The sequence below is a fragment of the Podarcis tiliguerta genome (genome assembly GCF_965153285.1).
Source record: "Podarcis tiliguerta genome assembly, chromosome: 10".
In the NCBI taxonomy this organism is placed as follows: domain Eukaryota; kingdom Metazoa; phylum Chordata; class Lepidosauria; order Squamata; family Lacertidae; genus Podarcis; species Podarcis tiliguerta.
In genome coordinates, this window is record NC_139543.1 from 4585169 (window position 1) to 4609527 (window position 24359).

Genomic DNA, 24359 nt, shown 5'->3' on the forward strand with positions numbered 1-24359 from the left:
TGATGAGGCAGAACTTTGGGCACAGCTTTTGTGCTTTAGGTCACATTTGTTGGAACCAAGATATAGCTTCTTTCTACATTCTGAAAAACTCCAGAGAGCTGATAAAAATTCTTGTTAGTTTCCCTTGAAATCCCTGCAGTCGTTTCAACTTGGAAGGATCTTCCAATCTACTTCAGATTTTGTTGATAGGTGAAATTGAGTGCCACAGTCCACAATCTTTCCTACACCCGAGGAGGCTTCCGATTGACTGGTTCATTCACTTACCCAGCTAGAACAATCCCATTGTCCTATGGTGGAAGGACCTTATAGGCGCTGTATGAGCTTATACATCTTGAAATGGAGAGCTTGAGTTCTGAATGTGTGTGCCAAATTTCATTCCACTGTCTCAGTGGGTACTATGTTACAGAGCAAGAAACGAGAAGCCAAAAATTGTGCATGCATAGTTTTCATTCACACGTTTTCACCCAACCCTTGAATGATGGGGAAAGGTACCCAGGTCACATGCAGGTGGTGGAAGGTGTGCGCCACCCCCTCCACCCCAAACAACAATTCATATTTGGGTGGGGATGTGAACTGGCCCCATGCTACAATTTGGGAACCCTTCATCCTTGCTGTAATCAGGTTAACAAATGTTAAGGCGGATCCTCTGCCCAACAAGTGTCTTCCTCATGGCACAGGCTTGCAAGGCCTGCACCAGCTTCAGATGACAAACCCATTAACTTCAAAAGTCCTGCTTTCTGGAAGGCTGTAACGTACACCAGCCTGTAACTGAAACGATCTTTTTGGGATGCATTTTACCAGTTGTTACTGCACTAACCCAGCTTTGTGGGAGGCTTGCTTGCTCAGAGTTTCTCTGAGTAAGAAAAACTTGGATAAAATACTTTCCCCAGCAACACAGGTCTGTGAAAATATTGATCTTGCGAGTTTAGGCATGCCTTGCAGGCAGTGTGGCAGTTTGAACAAGGTGGAAATGATAAATTTCCCCAACCCCTTTAAATGTGCATTGAATATTATGTAATTCATATTTGTATATGTATGTATTTTCTTTCCACACAGATATTCTGGCCAGCATCAACAACCAAAGTTGATGAGTGCAAAATGGCTGGCAAAGATCCTACAGTAAGTATCCCCCCCCCTCCCTTTTTTAATTAAATGTTTGGCTACCGAGAAAGAGCGCCTTGGGTGCAGCCAAAAGCAGAGCGGAAGAGGCGTGTTTTCATTGAATACTCTGCAGGCAGAAACAGTCATGCAAAATTCTGAAACAAGCAAGATATTGACACAGTCTGGATCTCCCTCCTGATGTCTGGAAAAATGAGCACATTGCTTATGTTCAGGACATTTTTCCCCCCTTTTAAAAAAGGAAACCAAAATTTCTTGCTTACCTTGTTGCTAGTGATGGATATCATTAATAAGGCTTGCTCTGCATATCTCCTAGAGAATATATTGCAGACTGTTGAGCTAATGCTAATGTAAGTGCCTGGACAGACTCCCAGATGGTACAGGCAGCCTTTTGTATGGAAAAAAATAATAATCCCTGTACATTCCAACAGCACTTACTGCTTGATCATAAAGACTCTTTTATTGGTTTTATAAAGCAACATTTTGAACAGATGCCTGAAAAAAAGCAGAACTTCCTTAACGCAGGTAAATGTGGCACGACTGTTGCTGGAGTCAAAGCAAGAATCCTGCACGAGAACCATCTGCTGAGCCAATTACCTCTTCCAAATCTCAGAGTGATTCTTGCTCAAACGAACAAACCACTCCTTTAATTGTTACGAGCTTAATAACTTGTACATCACCTCAGGCAATACTTGGGAAAAGGCACTTGGAAATTATATTAGTAGCAGCTATAACAATAAATGATTTCAGTGTGCCAAGTGCAAGTAGGGTGGCCAGTTTTACAGAGGGCAGTTCTCGATCTGAAGCTGTCCTCTATTTGAGAGACTGCTCTGACAAAGAAAGAACTCTAAGGAGGCCGTCTGGCTCAAAGATAAGGAACCCTAAGAAAATAACTCCCTGCCCATTGATATTAGGCAGGCACCTTCACGGTGCTGTTTTCAGCACTTGCCAAAACTTCTTTGTTCAAGCAAGCCTACCCAGGCATGTAAATTTGACTTGGATTTTTAAGTGTTATTTTATAATGTATATTTTGCAGCTTTTGGTTTTGTATACATTTTTGAGAGAGGAAATAGGCTAACAGTTTTAAATATCAGCAATTTTAATTTATTTTATATTGTAAGTAGGTCTCATAGATTTTGATGATGGAGTGGTACAAAGATTTTATCAACTGAATGAAAAATTATGCAGTGGCTCCCCATCTGTGGAATTCTCTCCCCATGGAGGCTCACCTGCTGCCTTCATTACACATCCTTAGGCACCAGGTGAAAACGTTTCTCTTCAGCCAGGCATTTTGCTGGTTAACATTCTATGGCTTTTAAAATGTGTTTGTAGGAGGGGAATTATTGGTTTGCTTTTGTTTCATTGTGTATTTTGTATTCTCATTTTCTATCTTTCTGCTTTGAAATACCCAGGGATCTTTGGATGAAGGGTGGTATACAAATTTAATTAATAATTTAAATAAATATATCAGTATATAAATGGAGAACAGGAGCCATGAAGTTGCAAATCAACAGCAGCAATCACAGCTGTCTTTAGATGACTACTAAAACTTGCCCACCTGGGAACACATTTGAAGTTCTTGACTGAATGGGACTTTTGATCCCTCTCATAGTCTTTTACTGTGCCCTTTGGAGTGGTCCAACTTATTTTATCTGTTGATACAGTTTTCCATGGATTGGATTGTTGTTTTTATATTTTGTAAGTTATCTAGAGGACTGTTTTGGTGCTAAAGGGTTGACTTAGAACTAGGTAAAGGGTAAAGGGACCCCTGACTGTTAGGTCCAGTCGCAGATGACTCTGGGCTTGCGCGCTCATCTCGCTTTATTGGCCGAGGGAGCCGGCATACAGCTTCCAGGTCATGTGGCCAGCATGACTAAGCCGCTTCTGGCGAAACCGGAACAGCACACGGAAACGCTGTTTACCTTCCCGCCAGGGTGGTACCTATTTATCTACTTGCACTTTGACATGCTTTCAAACTGCTAGGTGGGCAGGAGCAGGGACCGAGCAACAGGAGCTCACCCCGTCGCGGGGATTCGAACCGCCGACCTTCTGATCGGCAAGCCCTAGGCTCTGTGGTTTAACCCACAGCGCCACCTGCGTCTTATTTATGACTTAGAAATAGTAACAAATAAATTCCACTTGATTGGTCAAAGTTTTCCAGCCCCCAAATAAATAATTGTTTGTGATGCATCTAGGTGGCAGCTCAGAAAGGGCTTCTATGTTGATCCATTAAATATATCTAGGTGTTGTATCAGGTCTTTTTCCCCACCAGCATTTGAATAAGGTGCACAATTTCTAATCATAATTAAATAATAGCATATTATGCTATGTTCTAATAAGGGTTCATTTGGTTGTGGACTTGTAATTAAAAGGAGTATACGGCAAATACTTTTTCCATTTTGATCTTATCTTGATCCATACTTCTCAAGGGAAAAAAATATTGGATCTGCAGAGCATAATGGAGCGTAGCATTTTCCATTAAAATGTCACCAGTAATGGATTCAAGTGATTTCTGTTTAATTAAATTAGCGTTGAAAATGTTAGCATGGTGTCTGCTTCCTTTCCCAGATGACTATAACAGTCTAATACATCATACATACCAAGCTCCAGTATTTCCCCTACTGTGCAAAATGCAGTGTACTTTATATATTAAGAATGTTTATTTGAATCTAGTGGTATGCTGTATGTCATTAATGATGTCAATATTCAAGGGAGAGCAATACGTGGCTGAATTTTGCATGAGACTTAGGCTACATTTCTGTACACACTTTCCCAGAAGTAAGAATCACTGGGGGTCAATGATGCAAACTTCTGGGAGGCTAAGTGGCACTTCTACAAAGAGGATGCTATGTGCATCTAGCAGGGAGACTGGCAGCAGGGTGCCAAAGAATAGTGGATATGTTTTTTGTTTTTTAAAAAAACAAGTTGTAAAGTTAAAGCTTTCTTTTAACTTAAAATAAGATCCTCACCGCCCTTTGGTGTTCTCCAGGCAGCCTTCTGCCTTCCATTCTTCACAGAATACCCATAGAAGATGTCCTAATGGACATTTGTCTGTGGACATTCCAGGATGCATGAGATGCTGAGGAGCAACAGAGACTAGCTGGAAGGTTTTTTTAAAAAATAAAAAAGCCAAAGGGAAGAACACCAACGGTCTCTTAATGTAATTATTATCAATACTATCAATTAACTAAGTAATATACTGCTTACATGCCGAAATGCCTTCTAAGCAGTTTATAAGTATCAAATCAAGTATGCAATACATACACAATGTAAACACACAATAAAACAATTCCATTAAGTCATTTGAAAATCCATAATGAAAATCTATAATAAAACAAGCCACTTAAAGAGCATAATTTAAAACAGTTACAAACTGATTAAAACAATCAGAACTGGAAGTCTGAGTTCAGGGGAATGCTTGTCTAAACTGATGTGTCTTCAGGAGCCAGGGGAATGAATCCCAGTCCTGATGGCTCCTAATGCAGAAGCCCATTAAAAACTTGCAGTATTGTTACCAGTCATTCCTCCTTTATGGAGGAATTCTCAGTGATGCCACTTGTGGAATTCAGCAGGGAGGAGGACAGGGGCAAAATTAGAGTTGGCTCTGTCTGCCATTGGCTCTGGCTCCTCCTGCTGGTGGGCTCCCAAATGTTTCACCCATCAGTCCCAGTCAGGGCTGCCAGCTTGAATAAAATATTTTGGGGGCCCAGGTAAGCAACACCCCGCATAATCGATCACATGATGCAGCGCATGCATGCCGTTTGGATGGGAATGCCCATCGACTTGTGGGGGCCCAGCCCCCTCAAATATTTTTTGTGGGGGCTGAAGCCCCCACAGCCTTTGGGAGTTGGCTCCTATGGTCCCAGTGGAAATCAGTCACCTCTGGGAGCAGATTTACAACCCCCTTTTGTTTGTTTTCTTGTTCCCTCTGCAGCACGGTTGCGGCAACTTTGTCCGTGTGATACAGACATTCAACCGCACCCATTTATATGTTTGTGGAAGTGGTGCGTTTAGCCCTGTGTGTGCATATCTCAACAGAGGGCGAAGGGCAGAGGTAAGTATGCCAGTCAAGTAGTGGTGTGTGAGTTGGCTGGGTGGAAGACTGCCTAGTGCTGCTCTGCGGTGGTTTGAGTGCCCCTCTTTTTGTCAGCAGCACAGTGCGATGCAGCAAGACTTGCCCAGTTGCTTTGGCACTGAGCGGTGAGCTCCCCCCCCCACCTGCAAATACTTTCACCCCTTTCTCAACACCTCTGTTAAAAATTGCCGAAAAGACGGAGGGGGCGCTTTGCACTGGGTGACGAAAGGCATTGCTTTCCCCCTCCCCATCGCAGCTTGAGACTAATGTGAGAGGAATCTTGCCCCATTTTTAAAGGAACCTTCAATTTATTCTTCAACAAGCTTGCACCCAGCAGACACTTTTTGTTGGCGTAATTAATTTACAATCAAATGCAAGATTTTGCAGTGAGGAGGACATAGCGGTGCTCTTAAGTGGCAAAATATAGATACGCATCTTGAGCGTTCTGGAATTGAGCTTCAGCGCGCCTGTCTCCTGAGCTGCATGCCTGTGATCCATTGATTAAATAAACTGCTGCCTCAGGCGTCTGGAGTCTGTTAGGCACTGGACTGCAGGCCTTCCACTTTCCTTGCTGGGATGGTGCAGGCCAACAACAGCAAAGCCGCTTGGAGTATCGGGGTTTAATGTGAGCCTCCCCCCCCCCCTTTGCATGTATGGGCCTAATTAGCAGAACAGAGGGGATTTATTTTTAGCAAGACTAGTGAGAAAATTGCACTGCTTATCAGCAAGTAATGCCATCGTTTTTCATAGGTGAAAGGCTGTTTTTCCAGGTGAAAAGGGAGAGAAAGAAAAAGAGGCTGAAAAGCAATTTCTTTTGCTTTATCTGCAGAGCTAGAATCTCTCCTAACGCTATAACACTGGCAACCTTTTTTCTATTGAAGGCCACCTTTTCCCTGAGGGTAATCTATCTGGGGAAGGGACATGCCAGCAATGGCAGGATCAGAGCCAGCAGTGGGCAGAGCCCCTTCCTTTTCTCTCTCTTTCTCCCACACCCCTTTTCTCTCTCTGTCACCCCTTTTCAGCCGCTTCCTCTTTCTACTGCCCACCTCCCTTCATCTCCTGTATGAAACTGGGCTGAGAGCCCACCTTGCCATAACTAGGGACGGGGAAGCAATTTGATGCAGTATACACAGAAAGCCAAATTGATCAAATGTGCATTTTCCAAAACAAAATGCATAAGTACCCTTCGCACTTATCCAAATTTTTGTGATGCAGCTTTCCAACCAAAGTTTGCAAAAACACATGTCTTAGGGGAAAGGGTGCACAAAAAGGAAGCCTTCAATAGCAGACAAAAGTTCATTATATTAAGAAAAGGTGCTTACAAAAATGTGTACATTTGTGAAAACTGCATATAAATATGTGTTTCTTTGGGAAAATTTACACTAAAATGCTGTTGAATTTTCATGGAGATGAAAAACACACACACACACAAACTGCTGCCAAATGTGGAGAACTGTGTATAGGATTGGGAAACTAAGAAAGGGGAGAAAAAAATTGGCAGATTCTTCCATTCCTAGCCATAACACATGTCTCTGCATGGCAGCTAGCACTGAACATCTAACCATCAAAGGTGGGCTAGAGAAGGCTAGGCCTTATTATTTTTGCCTCATTCATATCACATTATTGTGACCAAGGATTCAGCTCCAGTAGCAGGTGTATTGCTGTGTTTACAACGGTGTTGCCTGCAGGGAACACATAAATGATTGATTGCTAGGGTGGTCATTGACTTTCACAGCTTCCTACAAGACTCCTCAATAGACTTTTACTGGCAGTATATCATTTTAGGACTCACAGAGCTAGCCAGTGCTGTAAAGTTCGAACCAGGCTGACAGAATTCAAGCTGGGTACCAATGCTGTCTTCCAATCCAAGTCTTTCTGGGTCCAAGCTCTAGTTTTTCTTAGACCTTTGATATCATCATCACCATTGCCCCTATGTTGTTGGACTACAGCTCCCATCAGGTGCAGCCAAGATGGCCAGTAGTGTGGGATGATAGGAGCTGGAGTCTGAGAGGCTCTGAAGGGCCATAGGCTCTCTAGCCCTTGCCTATAGTCACATGTGGATATCGTGAAACACAGTCACTCTGTGACCTGGAATGGGAGCCTGGCTGTGGAACAGCTCTTAGTACTGGAGTCTGAAGGCATCTCAGTTTGGGAATCTGGAAAATAAAGTGTTTCATCTATCCAAATAAATAAATGATTATTTGTGACTGATAATTTCATTTGGTCCACATTTTAAAGCAAATAGAATTAATGTTATGGAGGAAATGCTTGTAAAAGTGAATGAAAAGCATACAAAGTGTGTATTTTAGGAGAAAGTGTGGATTTTTCATGTAGTTAAAGATATATAAACAGAAAACAGGATGGGATGGACTTACTAACGGATGCATTTGAAATTGACACAGAACGGAAATAAGCTGACTTGACCATTCTTAATTGAAAGTGGACCTAAATGAAGAGGTCTGCTGGATCAGGCAAAATTCCACAGAAAAGTGGAGAACCATTCTTTCCTTCATTTCGGTGCAATATTCAGCTATAGCCACGGAATCAAATGAGAATTCAGAATAACAAGCACCAATTGCGCTGGGGTTGCTGTATGCTGCAATAAATGTTTTAGCCTTTAAGATGCCACAAGACCTGTTGTTGTTTCAGGCACTATTTTTGCAGGTCTTATGGTAGTCGTTAACTGCTTTTCCACACAGTACACCACCCAAGCCAGGCATTTTAAAATTAACCTTCAACTGTTCCCTACCATTTGCATGTTATTTCTCTGTTGCAGGAGCAAGTTTTCAAGATCGATTCCAAATGTGAATCTGGGAAGGGCCGCTGCTCTTTCAACCCTAATGTGAATACCGTCTCTGTTATGATCAGTAAGTGAAAACAACTAGGGTTTCTGGGGGCTTAAATCATTAGGTGCCGAGAGTGAAATGAGAGGGTGTTGTAAACAAATTGAGCCACAGGGTAAGAGAAGAAACTGGAAAAAATGATCTGTCAGTGACTGTTTAGTTCTAGTGAATCTTTCCTCAGTTAAGGGAATTGGACTACAGGCCACTTCCAGCAACATGTTTCCATTATTTTAGGATGAATTCCATGTAAAAGTGATTGCTGAGTTCGGGAAATATGTTAGAGATCTTCAGCTGTCTATTGGAGCAGATAATATGTGGGTCCAAAGGCACTTTAGTGTAATTTGAGGGTGGGGGGAAACAAGATTGCCTTGCGTAATTTTTCCAACCTTAATGTTTATAAAAGAATATTTGATTTAGTTTAATAAAGTAAGGAAAGAGACGTGACTAGGTTTTAGTGGTTGCAGTAGATTTTAAGAGATTGATTTTAGAATTGTAGGAAAATGTATTGCTAGGAAAGAGTGGATTAACTTAGTTCCAATACAAACAAGCTCAATGTTGTCCTTTTTTGCAGGCAGATTTTTTGATAATGAAAAATCCCACAAAATCAATGCAGTTGGTTTTTTTATGTGCTTGAAAGGTAGACCAAGGACTGCCCTTTTCTTTCTCTAACATTTTACGGCTGCTTAGAACACCAGTGCCTCCTCTGGGGCCATGTAGTAAAATATATGGCTCAAAATGCAGCCCCTTCCCTGAGATTGCATGGCGAAAAAGATGACTGCTCCCAGTTCCCTATAGGGGCATGCATCTTACCCCATACAATATCCATGATACCTTTGCAAGACATTCTATGGGAAAAAAGGTGGTTGCCCCCTTAGGCATTCAAGCACTTGCCTGGTAGCCATAGGAAGCATGGAGGTGAATGCATAAAATTCCATGCCCACATGGAAGTGGGCTGTTGGCTGAATGGTGGATGTCTCTTTTCTGAGCACAGTACAGACCCAAATGGGCTTTTGCACACACTCATCATAGAAATACAGAGGGAGGACAGAGCTCTTCCAGTCACCACCAGGCCAGTAACATTAATTTCAGCTCAAGTTCATCCCTTCCAAAAAGGAACTAATTCACAGTTCAGTTCACAACGTCCATAGCAGGCATAGGCAAACTCAGCCCTCCAGATGTTTGGGGGCTACAACTCCCATCATCCCTAGCTAACAGGACCAGTGGTGAGGGATGATGGGAGTTATAGTCCCAAAACATCTGGAGGGCTGAGTTTGCCTATGCCTGATCCATAGCATTTCCCCCCAGCCCTCTGAATTCTACAGAATTCTGCTCTGCTAAAGTATAAAATATACTTAAGAAGGCTGAGAAAATATCAAAACACACATATAGTGTAACATAAGCACTTGCTATATTTATTCTTCCCAATAATTGTGATACTTAAACTTAAACAGCAATCCAACTTTTAAGATCAGTAAAAATTGTCAGTGCAATGGCCACAGAGCTTAATTTAATGAAACCCTTATATGTTCATAAATTATTGCACTAAAATTAAAGTTAAAATGAATTGAACCTTGCCCCATGTTCCTCTGCAAAGTTAACTTAATTCACATTCAGGTTTATTGAATGAGTGAATTTATATCCCACCCTTCCTCCCAAAGGAATTTCCCCCAGATTTTCTTCTGCTGCAAATACTCTATACACAGATGCTATTAGCCTGATGGCCTTTGTAAGGCAAGCCTACCTTGTTACCTGTTGACAGCATGTCAACTCTAAGTTTAAAAGCACCTAACAGCACATGGCTTTTGCAGCTTGATATGGCTGGTCTGCCATATATGGCCTGGGGATCATGACGTTGGTTAAATCTGCCACACATTAAAAGTTTCATGGTGAATCCAAGGCTCCTGAATTCAAGCGTTCAGCAATTCCTCCTCTGTTCCCAGCGGTCTTCCTCTGCTTCCAACTGTACCCTATTATAAAGCTGAGGTATAAATCTTTTGGTCCAAACCACAGTAAGCCCTATTCTGCTATAAAGATTATCATATTTATTGTGACAGATTTACTGAGACACCAGGATCGTCTTGGAGTAGAGCCCACTTTGTCAGTTCCATCACGCTTTATCAGATGCTGGAACTGGACCAAGTTCTACTGGCTCATCAATGCTGGTTCATTTGAGTTGCATTCAGATGTTCACTTAAAATTGTGTGGCTCAAAAGTGGGGAGGGTAATGGCATGTGTGCAGGTCCTGACGCCAATGTTCCCTGTGTGCCCTGAGTTCCAGACCTTCCTGTGTTGAGATCAGGAACCTTGACAAACATGCTTAGAATCCCTCTTGAGACACAAGAAGGCCTGAAAGTGGAGCAGACATGGGCAGCAGTGGGTGGGGCTTTCAGGCATGTCCCTCACCCCTCCCCATCTTTCACCCATATGCTTTTCAGTCAAACTAGGGCTTGCTTTCAATGTTACATACCTCGCTTTTGTACTAGAGTTCAGAGCAGCTGATCAAAGGCCCCAGGACGGGTTAGTCTAGTAAAAGAAATGTTCCCAATAAAATTGGTCCATTTGCATTGTGACCTCATCCCTCACTGATGTCCCAAGAAAGAAATGATAGGAATTTTATTTTGGGATGAAAGATAAGCTTTGAGGCATAATAGACCTCTCTGGAGGTTGGATAATATCTTGAATTTATTTGTTTCATCCAAATGATTATATAAACAGGTGTGTTTGTATCTAATCTTTTCCCCTTTGGCTGTTCACAGTTCTCAAGTTATCATCAGAGCTGTGTTAGTTGCTTGGCTGGAAATGGCTGTGTACTTATTCCCACAGCAGTATTGCCTACACGTGATTTTCAAATAGGGATGGGCAGAACTGTAAATTGCAGTTTCTCTTCCTTGCTCATTTTTTTCCTGCCTTGTGTTCAGTTCTCCACGTTTACATATCAGCGTGCCATTATTTTAAAGTCCTCATGCAGATTCATCAGCCTTTTAGTGTGAATTTCTGCCCAAAGTACACACTTTCACCAAGGGATTTCTCCTGATGTAGTGCATTTTTTGGCACGTGACTTTAACTAGCATATACATTTTTGTGTGCATCATTCGGATGGAGAACTGCATTGCAAAATTTTGCAAATCTTCAGTTCTGTCTTTTGCTTCAGTTCACCTATTGTTTCAGGAAGTGCGATTTAGGTAGCTTTGCCTTTAAATGTGAGCTGAATCAAATTTCCTCCCCATCCCTATGAATGTATCAGCAGCAACTTTCTCTACTATGGATGCAAAGAGTTGCACTGTCTTCAGCAGGGGGCAGGAAGAACCTTTGATTCAAAAGTCTAGGATCATGACTCTGTATCTAATCCCACCGTCCCTAAGCCAGCAGCACAGCACGCTGGCGTTCCTAGCCAAAGGAGAAAGCCGTCGTTGTCCGGATTTCAGATTCTCCTGGACAAAGCAAAGAATGCCATTGACCTTAGCATACGGTTTTTGTCCTTCGTAGCAACTGAAAACAAACTGCAGAGGCTGTTTAGCTCTGTGATTTCAGTGTAGCATGTCTTGTAGCTTTAGGCCTTCTGCTCACACCAAGATCAACAGGCGTTTGGCAGCGGGAAGAGGATCATTTGTTTGACCTCTGCACTGGGTTGCCAGATGAATATTTCAAAAAAGAAAGGAAAAGGGGGGGATACTGTAGAGTGGCAGCTCCCACTATTCCTAGGAGTTTAAAAACAACAACAACAGTAGCACTCTGAAATATGTACGTTTATTCTAATGAAGAAATAGGGATTCACTGGTGGTCAACTGAATTTTTTTTAATGAAACCCTAAAAGTTCACTGGGAACAGGATAAATAATGAAAGTTGTGTTAAAATCCGTCATAGCCAAATGCAAACACATCAACATGATTTTAAATACAAGTTATAATTTTGCATCTTGAACAGCTAAACCTTTTCAACATATATATCAGTACAGTCTGGTGCAAATATAATGCTGGCTTCCTGCAAACCATGGTTTACCATAACATGTAACTTCTCCTCCTCCTCCTCTGGTCTCCTTTCCTTTACTGGTGTAGAGTAATATGTGCACCATTGGTAACCATGGTTAACTAACAGGTTGTCCTCATATCCATATTCAAACTATGGTTTTCAATACTGGTTTATGGTTTGTTTTCTATCTTTTTGGCAATGGAAAAAAACCAAAAACTTAATTGTGTGTTCTTTCTCTTCCACCGCAAATGATTCTAAGATTTTATCAGGTATGCACTGGAGAGAAGCAATACCAAAGTGTGTGAGCTGGTACTGCACTCACTAAGACAAATTGTTTGGGGGAATTTAACAATTAAGCCAAAAGGAAGTGGAGCTGACAGATATTATTGGTGCCTGATTAGACAAGTAGGCTCTTGGAATGCTTAAGACATAACTAATAAAGCTGGTATGCAGTGGGATTAAGAATAGCACCGTTCTTTTCCAGTGTTTAATTTTTTATATTAAAAAACTGGATCAGAGATAAACATAAGAGCTTTGTGAGAACTATAAAGCTGAGCTGTAACAGGCAATCCTGTAGGAAATCAATGACAGGAAAATATGGGGTAATTGTGTTTGCAGTGGAAAGGTTAATTAAAATGTGTTTCAGATTTATATAGCCTTTTCTCAGTGTCCAAAGCCCTTCTCCTACAACAATCCTTACAACAACTCTGTAGGACCTGTAGGTCAGTAGAGTGATCCTGAGATTGTAGATGCGAGCCCTACTGAGAAGCTTGAACAAGGACATCTAGTTTCATTGCAGACAAAACACTGGCAGACTATGGTATACAAATCAGGAACCAGCTTCAGGAACATACAATACCTCCTCTTCCTTCCTTCCTTCCTTCCTTCCTTCCTTCCTTCCTTCATTCCTTCCTTCCACCCATCCATCTAGGGTACATCTTCTTTTCCTTCCCTTGTTATCCATCTATAGTTGAGATACGCATTTTCACCAGGCTTAACCAACATGGTGGTCTCCAGATCTTTGGATCACAGCTCCCATCAACCCCAACCAGAATGGTCAAGGGCCAGGGATTATAGCAATTAACTAGATTTTTTCTTAACCATGGTCTGTAAATCTGCCTCAAACTCTAGTTTCACATGAGAACATAAGCAAATGGTTAAGACAGGAACATCATTTAATATTAATTATAGCTAAGACTACCGATGGCTCCTTGGTTTTGTCTCCTCTTCCCATGGCTGGGTCCGCTATGAATAATTGCTAGAGCTGAGAAACTGCTTGCCTAAGAATGAGTAAAGAAACTAATGTTTAATCCAGACAAGATGGATAGGTTGATGGTTGAACTGGAGATGGAAGATGAACCTGTTCCCTCTCAGCAGGCTCAGAGCTTGGCAATAGCTCTGGTCCCAGTGTTTTTGCTAGACATCCAGGCCTTGTTATGGACAGAGCACATCTTTTCCATCCACCAGTTGAGTGACTTGTCCCCCTTTCGGTAGGCAAGTGATTAAGGGAACAATCCTACCTCCCAGCCAGGGAGCAGCAAGACAGAACAGGACATCATGTGTATTACATTAGTGCCTTTGCTCACCTGGGCAGAAGAGGAGGGAAATATTGCACTTAATTTTCACTGTACAAGCTCTAGGCTGATGCAGAAGAGAGGTGTAGTCTGGACTCCTCTCTGGCTGAACTCCCATCATGCCCAGCAGCTATGGCCAATGGCCAGGGATGATGGGAACTGTGTTTCAGAATTTCTGGAAAGCCAAAGGTTCCTTGCCCCTGTTTTAATCAGAAAAGCAGTTTGACAATGGAACCATTTACTTGGGTGCCATACTCTCTCACATGGTAGAGACCTTCAGGCAGAGACTGAACAGCCATCGGTTGGGAATGTTATCCCTATAGATCTCCTACGTCAAGGAGGAGTGTGCATTATCAGACCTAAAAGTCGTTCTCCATATCTGTGGTTTTATTTTATTTTATAATAATTTTGATTAGTTTTCAATTACAATCCAGTAATAGCCTCATTATGAGAATACCAATTTATGATACAGTTATTAATACCACTAGTTCAAATGCCACCATATCTGTGGTTTTAAGACAGCTTGGAAACTTTTACTGGAAGATCACCTGGAGCTAGTAGCTGCCTAACAGGAGCAGAAGCATTTCAATGGTGGCATCTCTGCTATGGAGCTGCCTTCACAATAAGAACTGACAGGCCAATTCAGATGACTAATTGGCAAATATTCTGTAGCTATTGAGTTTGCTGACATTAGTATGCTGCTGCTGCCTCCCTGTATATTAACTAGTCCTACTAAATTGAAATGTTTCATCCCACTTACTGCGGTTTTTAGGCTTTTGTTTTTTTATAAGCCACTTTTAGGCTTTTATGGGGGAAAGAGGCAGGCCATTGACTTACATTTAAATAAATAAATGCCTGGCTATTAAGCTAGCCTGTGATTAAAGCTGATTAAAGTGTGATGGGATATGTGCTGAAGAGGAAAGGGAGCATTATTCCCAAGACGGGTTCATGGTTGCAAACCGTAGTTTACAGAGATCCAGTTTACAGAGATCCAGTTTACAGAGATCTACAGAAGGCACTGGTGAGCCTCTGGCAGAGGCAAGTTATTTGAACTCAGGCTCTATGCCAGGGGCAGCCAGATGTTGTTGTGAGTGACCTTCAGATATTGTTGGACCCTGTCATACATGGCCATTGGCCACTCTGACTGGGGCTGTTGGGAGTTGTAGCCCAAGAACACCTGAAAGGCACCACATTGGCTGCAGCTGCTTTAAACTTTCCATCTTCACTTGCACTCAAGGCTGGTGCTAAAGCTGTACAATATGACTCAAGCCATCTTGCTTCTATGTACCTGGGCAAAGAAGCAAAGCTCATTTTTCGGCTGCTGCCCTGTCTCTCGGCAACAGGTTCCGTGCTGCTTTTGTTGAAAGAGAGAAAACGGAAGGTGCCTTGAGGCTGAAAGTTGTCCATGATTGCCTGAAGAGTGGGTGTTGAGTTGGTGATCTTGACAGCAACTAACAATAGTTAAGTGGATGAATAGCCATTTCTTGTTGCTGGTGGGCAATCTGCAAACCAAAGTAAAAAAGATACCATTGGAGGGGAGGGAATTCAGCCAGTTCTTCACAGTAACCGTAAAAGTGAGTGATTATTTTTTGCTAATGGTTTGGTTCTGTGAACTGCCTCGCCAACCCACCAGACTTGTGTTGAGGGCCCCAGACAGGAGGGGAATTGTAATTCATACCTATGAACAGTGTACACACTTTGTGATACATGAGCCGAATCCTTCAGCGCAAAAGAATTTTGGGCCATAATCCTGTTATTACAAGTGAAGGTTACAGGCCTAATTCCCTTTACGGAAACATTTTGAGACTGAAATTCACTTTGGCTCCAATTTAATATGTTCAGCTTTTGTTCAGTCTTATTAGCTGGTTGAAACTTGAAGGTTACAAGGCTAGATCTTTCCTGTGGCATCTGTCTGCAGAGTGCCACACTGAAATTGAGATGTGTGTCCCTGTCTCCCCCCCCCCCCCCCGCAAATCTCTAAACATATATATTAAAAAATCTCTAAGCGGTGTGCAGAAAACTGAAACAACAACCAACAACTTAAAGAAACATAAATATTTAGAAATGCAGTTAACATATAAAAACATTGCATTAGTACATTGCTAATACAAATAGGCCCCCCTCTGCTCATTGTTCTTTATCTGGCCTCTGCCTGCTTCTCCTTCAGCTTCTTTAACACCCCATGGGCAGAGTTTGCTTTTATGGGCAGGCAGCAAGCTGGGTGGTGTATCCTCAGGATGCCCACTGCTGTGCCTCCTTAGAGGCAGCTGCACTCTCCACACCCAGCTCTGGGTGCAGTGGGTTTGGTGAGTTTCCCAGGGGGTCCCGAGAATGGAAAAAGGACAGCCCTCTGCTCACAGTTCTTTCTCAAGCCTCTGCCCCTTGAGAAGACCGGAAGGGCCAGTGGTATTGTCAGATGTTCATCATACATGAAGGGAAACAAAGGCAAAATGGCCCAGATTCAGAATTTCTCATTTCGGGATCCAGGACTCTTGAATCCTCTTCCTTGTGTGTTGGTCACCACAGAGATTGGCTGTTTGCCTACAAAGGTTTCCTATCTGGCCCCCATTTCCATGGAGGAAGACATCTACAGCAAGCGTAGAGGAAAGTTTTCAGCTTGAGGGCCACATTTCTTTCTGGACAACCCTTTTGGGGCCCATGTGATGGGTGGGGCCAGAGGCAAAAACAGGCAGAGCAATGAATGTGAATGTTTCTTTGTACAACAGACTGGTTTCTAAACACCCCCACCCCCATGCAGGCAAGCAAGATTCTTCATCAAAATTCAAGGACACATTCCAGCCAGGCGAAAAAATTCAAGGAGGGGGCAAAGTAGGGATGGTGAAGGATGTGACCGGTGGGGAGGGAGTGTGGCTTGGGAGGGTTGTGACCTGGGGAGAGTCTTGAGCAGAGGGAGAGGCCTGGAGAGCCATATGTTGCCCCCAAGCCTGAGCTTCCCCATCTCTGACCACTAGCTATGAACACCAGAACACAAGCCGTGACTTATTTAATGAACTCCAGTGTATTTAGCAAACTCAAGTATTTAATGAACTCCAGTAGCAGGAGCTTTGGTACGGCCTCCTCATTGTTCACCTCAGCCGTGTGCTTTTATTTGCTCATCTTTGCTTCTTCATCTCCCCTTGCTACGATTGTCACTTGGAGTAAACAGTCAGACAGTCTCTGCCTTTGCCACAGTAAGTGGCTAGGGTGCACAGTTGCGCAGGGGCCCTTGGGAACGCAAAGTATGCTGAGGGTCGGGTTGTACTCCTGATTATAGCTCTAGACTCTATCACCCATGAGACTGAACTAGGGTGTGGCTTTGGTCTGCTGCGTTGCCTACCCACACCAGAAACAAAACTATTTCGAGCCTCCTTCACCCCACTTTGCCACTTTTCTAGCACATCAACTGGGATGGCTGTTTCTGTTGGAAGTAGCATCATGTTAATTTTTTCCATCTTCCGAAACTGACTCCCCCGGCAACTTCAACCACTAAACGATCTTCCACGCGAAACATTTCCTCCACATTTGTGGTTGGTTACGCTATTCTGTTTAATTATATGGTTGCCCAAAGGTTTCCATGAGGATGGGATGCTCCGTTGCAGACCTGGAATCGTGAGTCAGAGGGAAGGCCCCGCTCTCATCCCACTTCTGACAGAATTAGAAAGTGTGCGTGGATCAAATAGGAAATGACTGCTGAATTTGTCCCAAAGTAAATGAGGATGCATTTATTTCCCCCCTCTTTTTCCCTTTCTGCAGATGAAGAACTATTTTCAGGGATGTACATTGATTTCATGGGGACCGACGCTGCCATTTTCCGCAGTTTAACCAGACGGAATGCTGTGAGGACCGACCAACACAATTCCAAATGGCTGAGTGGTAAGAGGCTTTGAGGTTTTGAGTTTCATTGTTGTGCATGTTGCAGCACGTAAGTGGTGACATGGAAATGCTTTTATAAACAGATAAGTAAGCTTGGTTGGCTTTTCTGCAAACAGAACTACAAATCACAAGAGATTAATTTGGCACATTTGACAAATTGATTAGCAAATTTGAGAAGTTTCAATATATACAATTTTTCAAATGGGTCATCAGACTATATCAGGCATGTGATTTGTCAGCCATGGTATTTGATCTGCTATCCAACACTATGTATTCATGTCTTTTTACACATTTCTGTTCAGGTGACGTGTAATCTGCAATGTGGTTTGTGTGACAAGCCAAACTCCAAGGTAGTACTCTCGAAACTAAGTAACACTTTTCAAATTTCTTGGATTTCAAAGTTAAGATTTAAGTCTATTTTGCAATGTGCCTCACTCAATCAAATAATCTATCAATTTACACAAGAGAAAGAGGAGAGAAAGTAAACTTTGCATAATTAATAATTTCTCAGACAAAAAGATGCTTGGAAAATGTATCTTGAAGCAAACCTTTTCTCCAGGACTCTTGAGTTAGACTCGATAAATTTATTAATAATTGACATGCAGGTAACAAATCAGACTTTTGGAATATACATTCCCCACAGCTCACAGCAGGCAACAGCAGTATGACCACAGGGAGTCCCATTTTGTTGCAGGCTTCTGCAGAGTTGGTCTGTGGTGTAGATACTTACTCTCCATGGTGCATGTTTTTGTGTCATTTCAGAGCCTGTGTTTGTGGATGCCCACCTCATCCCAGATGGCACTGACCCCAACGATGCTAAAGTATACTTCTTTTTCAAGGAGAAACTGACGGACAACAGTGGCAGCACCAAGCAGATCCACTCTATGATTGCTAGAATATGCCCGGTAAGCAGGGAGTGGTGTAGGAAGGACAGCTGTCAATACCCTGTGCCTGGTTTTGCACAGTGTTCCTGCGGTGGAGTAGTTGCCTGAGTCAGCAAAATTATTCTGCTCGAGTCTACATTTACCGTGAGCTTCTATTTAGCATTATTGACTTGCTTGATCACTTCTCCCTTGCATAACTAGAGATGATGTTTCAACAGAAGGGGGGAGCAGCATCCACAGACATCTCTGGAAATGGCTGGAATTAGATATAGTTCTGTGCTTTCCTTTAGGAAGGAAGGCAGGAATGAGTCGATTTTACTTCAAACTGTATGAGGGGGAAGTGCTCTTGTGCTTAAGTCCTTTTTGTGGATTTCCCACAGGTATCTAGTGAGTGGATTAATTACTGTGAAAGCCTGATGCTCAATTAGATGGGCCATTGGTCTTATCCAGTAGACTCATCTTTGATTCTTAATCAGAGCTAGTTGCCTAAGGCCCAGGGCCGGCTGGCTCTAAGCAAGTATTGATGATATTGTAGGGTCCTTCTTCTGGGCATCACAAATCTCCTTGGTACAAACAGTTTCCCTAGCACATGGTCTAACTGGTTGGTGAGTTGGGTCTTTTCATTTCCATGGTGGGGCTGAGCAATGGAAAAGGCCTCTTGTGCTTTTATCTGGTTCTTCTTTGTTGTTGCTGTTGTTGTTGCTGTGAAGGCACCCAGAGGCAGAAAACACTAAATATTATTAAACCATTATTGTCATAATGAAACCCAGATGACTTGCTAAAAGTCCCGGGGCACAATTCCACTTGCATTTGTCTATGCCAAAACTTGCAAAACCAGGCTTCAAAAGAACATGGGATGGATGTGCGTGATGCTCTGTATCTGATGACCTCACTAGAAGTCAGCAACAGGAATTTTTTGTAATGCGCTCTATGTGGGGCTACCTTTGAAGGTGACCCAGAAACTACAAGTAATCCAGAATGCAGCAGCTAGACTGGTGACTGGGAGTGGCTGCCGAGACCACATACACCGGTCTTGAAAGACCTACACTGGCTCCCAGTACGTTTCCGAGCACAATTCAAAGTGTTGGTGCTGACCTTTAAAGCCCTAAAAGGCCTCAGTCCAGTATACCTGAAGGAGCGTCTCCACCCCCATCGTTCTGCTTCCACTCACAGTAAGAGGTAAACACAGAACCAAAACACAGTCATCTTTTGAAATTCACACTTCTCCAGATTTAGCAAAGCAGTTCTTCAGCCAAGTAATATGTACAAAAATTCGTGTGTTAGAATATATATACGTGTGGTGAAAAAGATTGCTTTGCAAAAATGCATGTTTTAGGAGAAATTGACAGTAAAATGCTGGTGTATTTTCATGATTATTATATTTTTTTAAAAAAAACACCTCACTAACTAATGTTGAAAGTGCTAGTAGATGTCTGCGTAGTTTTTGGAGTTAGTAAGTGGTTTCTTCTCTGCTCCCCCCACCCCCAGAATGACACTGGTGGACAACGCAGCCTTGTGAACAAGTGGACAACTTATTTGAAAGCAAGACTTGTGTGTTCAGTAATGGATGACGATGGCACAGAAACGTACTTTGATGAATTAGGTACAATTTATTATTTCCTGCTTAGTTGTTGTGGCCAAAACCTCTAAGTGGTTTACAAAGCATGTGAAATATGTATTAAAATTGTCAATGAAAGTCAGTGCTAAAATCAGAATCAAACCATGAACAAAATCAGCCATTATAATACACATTATAAGCTAAAATGACAGATTCAGATACATCCACATTACAGGCTAAAGTGTATAATTGTAGCAATTTCTAAACAGAAAAAATATTTTTTCCTCTAATTTCCCTCTGATTTTTGCATTTGCACTGAGGTGCCTTCAGGATCATAGAGCAAGTGATGTCCTCAGGGCAATCAAGGATTGGGAGTCATCCATTTAAAACTTGCACCAATTTGGTTATCATATAAGCTACATACACTTTTAAACATTTTTCTCCTCCTTCCCTCAGACAGACTATCTTGTCAGTGACATAATAAAAGTATTGTGCAACATGGGTTTGTAGCCTAAACAAAAAATTCCATTGGCTTCAGATGGAATAAGGTCAGGGTATGCGTGGCGCAGTTTGGAAATCACATTCAGATATATTCAGCCTCTGTTTTGCTTCTTTCCCACAGAGGATGTGTTCCTGCTAGAAACAGATAACCCCAGAACAACGCTGATATATGGCATTTTCACAACATCCAGGTAATCTTGCACGTTTGTGAATGAAAATCCACAGATTAAATATTACGCCTGAGAGAAGTTGTGGTGAGGCGATTCCCATGTTTTACAATTGCCTCTCATCTAAGGGGATATCCGCACAAAGGAATAGTTCAGGGTTTTATATAACATGGCAAGCAAATGTTTCCAATACTGCCGTAATTTAAATTATCATGGAATTGTTGTTGTTGCTGTTTAGTCATTTAGTCATGTCTGACTCTTCGTGACCCCCTGGACCAGAGCACGCCAGGCACTCCTGTCTTCCACTGCCTCCTGCAGTTTGGTCAAACTCATGCTGGTAGCTTCGAGAACACTGTCCCACCATCTCGTCCTCTGTCGTCCCCTTCTCCTTGTGCCCTCAATCTTTCCCAACATCAGGGTCTTTTCCAGGGAGTCTTCTCTTCTCATGAGGAGGCCAAAGTATTAGAGCCTCAGCTTCAGGATCTGTCCTTCCAGTGAACACTCAGGGCTGATTTCCTTCAGAATGGAGAGGTTTGATCTTCTTGCAGTCCATGGGACTCTCAAGAGTCTCCTCCAGCACCAGAATTCAAAAGCATCCATTCTTCGGCGATCAGCCTTCTTTGTGGTCCAGCTCTCACTTCCATACATCACTACTGGGAAAACCAGAGCTTTAACTAAAAGCTTTAACTACAGTATAGCTTTTATCATGGAATAGCAGCACCCAAAGGCTTTCTGTACAATAAAGCTGCATCCTGACATTGAAGGTGGTGGTCTGATTGCCCTAGGCCAGGGATGGAGGACCTTTTCCAGCCCCAGGACTGTATTTCTTCATTCGCTGACTTCTGGGGACCACAGGGCCTGAGGCAATGGGGGGTAGAGCGAGAGATGCAGCAAAGAGAAGAGTGGGAAGCACAGACCCCTCGACCGCACAGTGGGTGGCATTGCAGCCATGAAAAAAGTGAGAGCTTTCTGCGCGCACACCTCTCCAAGCTTCTTATGAGGTTTCCCCCTGAAACCATTCATCGTACGTTCCCTCTGGTCCAGTCACACGATACTGGAGCAGCATTTCAACCTTTCCCATGTGTCTGGTCTCACGTGCTCCAGCGACGTCTCTAAATAGGCATTGGGTCAGATAAATGGCTTCCACACATTTGTTAACTGGAAGACATTTTTGTCTGCCATCTTCTCATTGCTTTTCATGAATGTCGTTCTAAAATTGGAGATGAACCTTTCCCTACCTTCTTACCTGTTGTTCTGTATCAGCCAACACTGTAGCTGTTTTGTTGACAACAGAGAACAGTTAGGTATCTCTTAGTGATGTGATCTATAACCTATAATTTAAATTCTAACTCACTCTGTCCCTTGGGCTCAAAAAATACAGTAAGACACTTCACTGTCAAAAGACAAATCAAATTGAAAGGACCCACCGCCCAATGCTTTAACAGCTCAATTTTCATTGAGCTTGGTTTGTACTATATGTGTGTGTACTGAATAATCTGAAACTGCTCCCTGTCTAGGCACATCACCAAATTACATTGGTAGCATGCATTTTCAGTTGTCATCAGACTAATAAATATGATAATTTTCTTTCTTTCTTAATTGCTTGGCAATCAAAAAGGTATCATTTAAGAAGCTGAGCCTCCTTTTTTTCTTTTGAGCAACTGTCAACAGTGAAAGAATAAAGTTTACCAGCAGGAGTAGAGGCAGGGGGGCAGAAAGACCACAATTATGATTACATACGCAGTATGTGTGAGCTAGAAATTGGTTTGCCTAATGCATATGGCGAAGTGGAAAATGGGTTAGGCTCAGGCAGGCCATATAAGGTGGTAAGCAAGGGAACACTGACTCTATTCCAAGCCCTGGAGATGTTTCCTGTCCTGTGTGGAGGAGTTTATGCTGCTGTACGTTTCTTTCTCCACAAGACCCTAAGGATTTCTCTCTTATCACACACACACACACACACACACACACACACACCATTCCAAACATGCAGTATAATTAAAACTAAAGGTCTTAATGGATTTCATTTGGCAGCAGAGCCTATTTTATTTTCAACCTCTGCATGCTCCAAACAGCAGATACATGTTAGAACACAGGATTGTAATTAGTTTTAATTGAAGACCATGTTTCTATGGGTGTTTCTGAAATGAATCAGGTTTTTTTTGTGCTGAAGAAAACATAATAAATTCAACATAGGGTGCATAGCCTGAAGTGATTAATGCATTTTGTACCTGGTTTATGCTCACACTTTTATGAGCAACGGAACAGTGATTTTAGGACAATAGATCCTGGTACATTGTTCCTTGGAACCCACATGTGATGTTGAATCAGATTTGCTCATCTTGCAAGTTTCAGAGAGGGAAGGGAAGGGTCAGTAAGCTGAAAACTTTAATATCAGATTAGAACCTGATGTAAGGTTTGTATGGCACTGAAATGCAGGACATAGTCCAGTGTCTGGTAAATATTCTGCATTTCTGAGCCCATGTTGTTGTTGTTTTAAATGGTGTTTTTAGTTGTTTCTTTCTTTTTGTTTTTGGTTCTCACATAAGAAAGTGCAGGCAATGTACATTCCTATTGCTTTTTCCTGTCTGTTCCAACATAAGCCTAGGATCCATCTGCTTTCATGTACACAACATAATGGCAGCGCCATTTGTGTTTAAGTGCATCGTATATTACTTGGCTTTTTAGGCACCTTATTAAAAGCTCTTTTATCTCACATGTAGGATGTTAACAGCCTTCCATTTCACGTATGCTTGTTTGGTTCCAGCTAGGCTGCACTTTAGGCCAAACCCTGTTTTTGTGAACACAGCAGCCCTCTTCAGTGCACACAGCGGATGTGCAGAGAAACTAGTGGGTTAGGACCCTCTGGTCGTACCCACCCTGAGACCGATTCAGAGGTAATAACTTAAGAAGAGGCTGAATCTGGCCCAATGCTCATCTAGTTCAGCATCCTTTTCTCACAGTAGCCAACCAGAAGCCTATAGGAAGCCCACAAGCAAGACCTCAGTGAGACAGCAGTCTCCCCACTTGTGGTCCTCAGCAACTGGCCTCTGCCTGCAGAGGTAGAACATAGTAGTGTGAAGGAACCCAAGGTGTATACATGGGCATTGGTCTCTGTCACATGAGTGGGAAGCTTAGTTGGCCTGGCTGGGCCATGTCCTACTGTCACCAAATGCATGTATGTGTGCTGGTAGAGAGCCATTGAGATGGTTCCTTTGGGCACTTATTTCTGCGGCACTTTTACAACATTCCTCCTTAAGGATTGTATTGAGAGGCATCCAGAGAAGACAAAATAAGCAGCTGTTCACACAGAGAGAAAATAGGTAATTCTTACAGCAGTTGTACCACAATTTGCAGGGATGGCCTCTCACGCAGGTGGCTTTAGAAAAGGAACTGTCCATTTCACGATGGATCTGCCTGTCAATGACTATCAACTAGGATAGCTAAATGGAGCCGCCTTACTCAAAGGGTCTTGCTCTTCTGAATGCCCAGTTGTGGCACCAGCACCTTGATACAGAGCAGCTACTCATGTCACACACTGTGAGAGGACTGGCGTTTGCAATCATTTGCACTTGCTTGTCGGCAAGACAGCTTCCTGCTACCTCCGATCCTTAGCTGCTCCACAAGGCATGAAGAGGCCACTTCCGGAAACATGAATTGCCCTCCTTAAGAGGCAGGCTTTCCTGCCACTTCCATCTGCCTACATGATATGCCTCCAGGTCTAGCACATTATTCCTTGGACTAAAGAGGGAATTTCTGTGATGTGCAGCCACTTCACTGCTTTAGGTCTCTGGAG

At 42.7% G+C, this 24359-nt stretch overlaps 1 protein-coding gene across 2 annotated transcripts in view; it reads left to right on the forward strand.

The window, feature by feature from the left end:
• The window catches only part of SEMA3C (semaphorin 3C), a 122480-nt gene that overhangs the window by 60811 nt on the left and 37310 nt on the right, over window positions 1-24359 (forward strand). For both annotated transcript variants that reach the window (XM_083399640.1, XM_083399641.1), the window contains exons 4-10: window positions 1057-1119; window positions 5054-5173; window positions 7971-8061; window positions 17334-17453; window positions 18216-18358; window positions 19826-19940; window positions 20518-20587. In XM_083399640.1, coding sequence (XP_083255766.1) covers window positions 1057-1119; window positions 5054-5173; window positions 7971-8061; window positions 17334-17453; window positions 18216-18358; window positions 19826-19940; window positions 20518-20587 — 722 coding nt within the window. The remainder of the gene's footprint in view (window positions 1-1056; window positions 1120-5053; window positions 5174-7970; window positions 8062-17333; window positions 17454-18215; window positions 18359-19825; window positions 19941-20517; window positions 20588-24359) is intronic.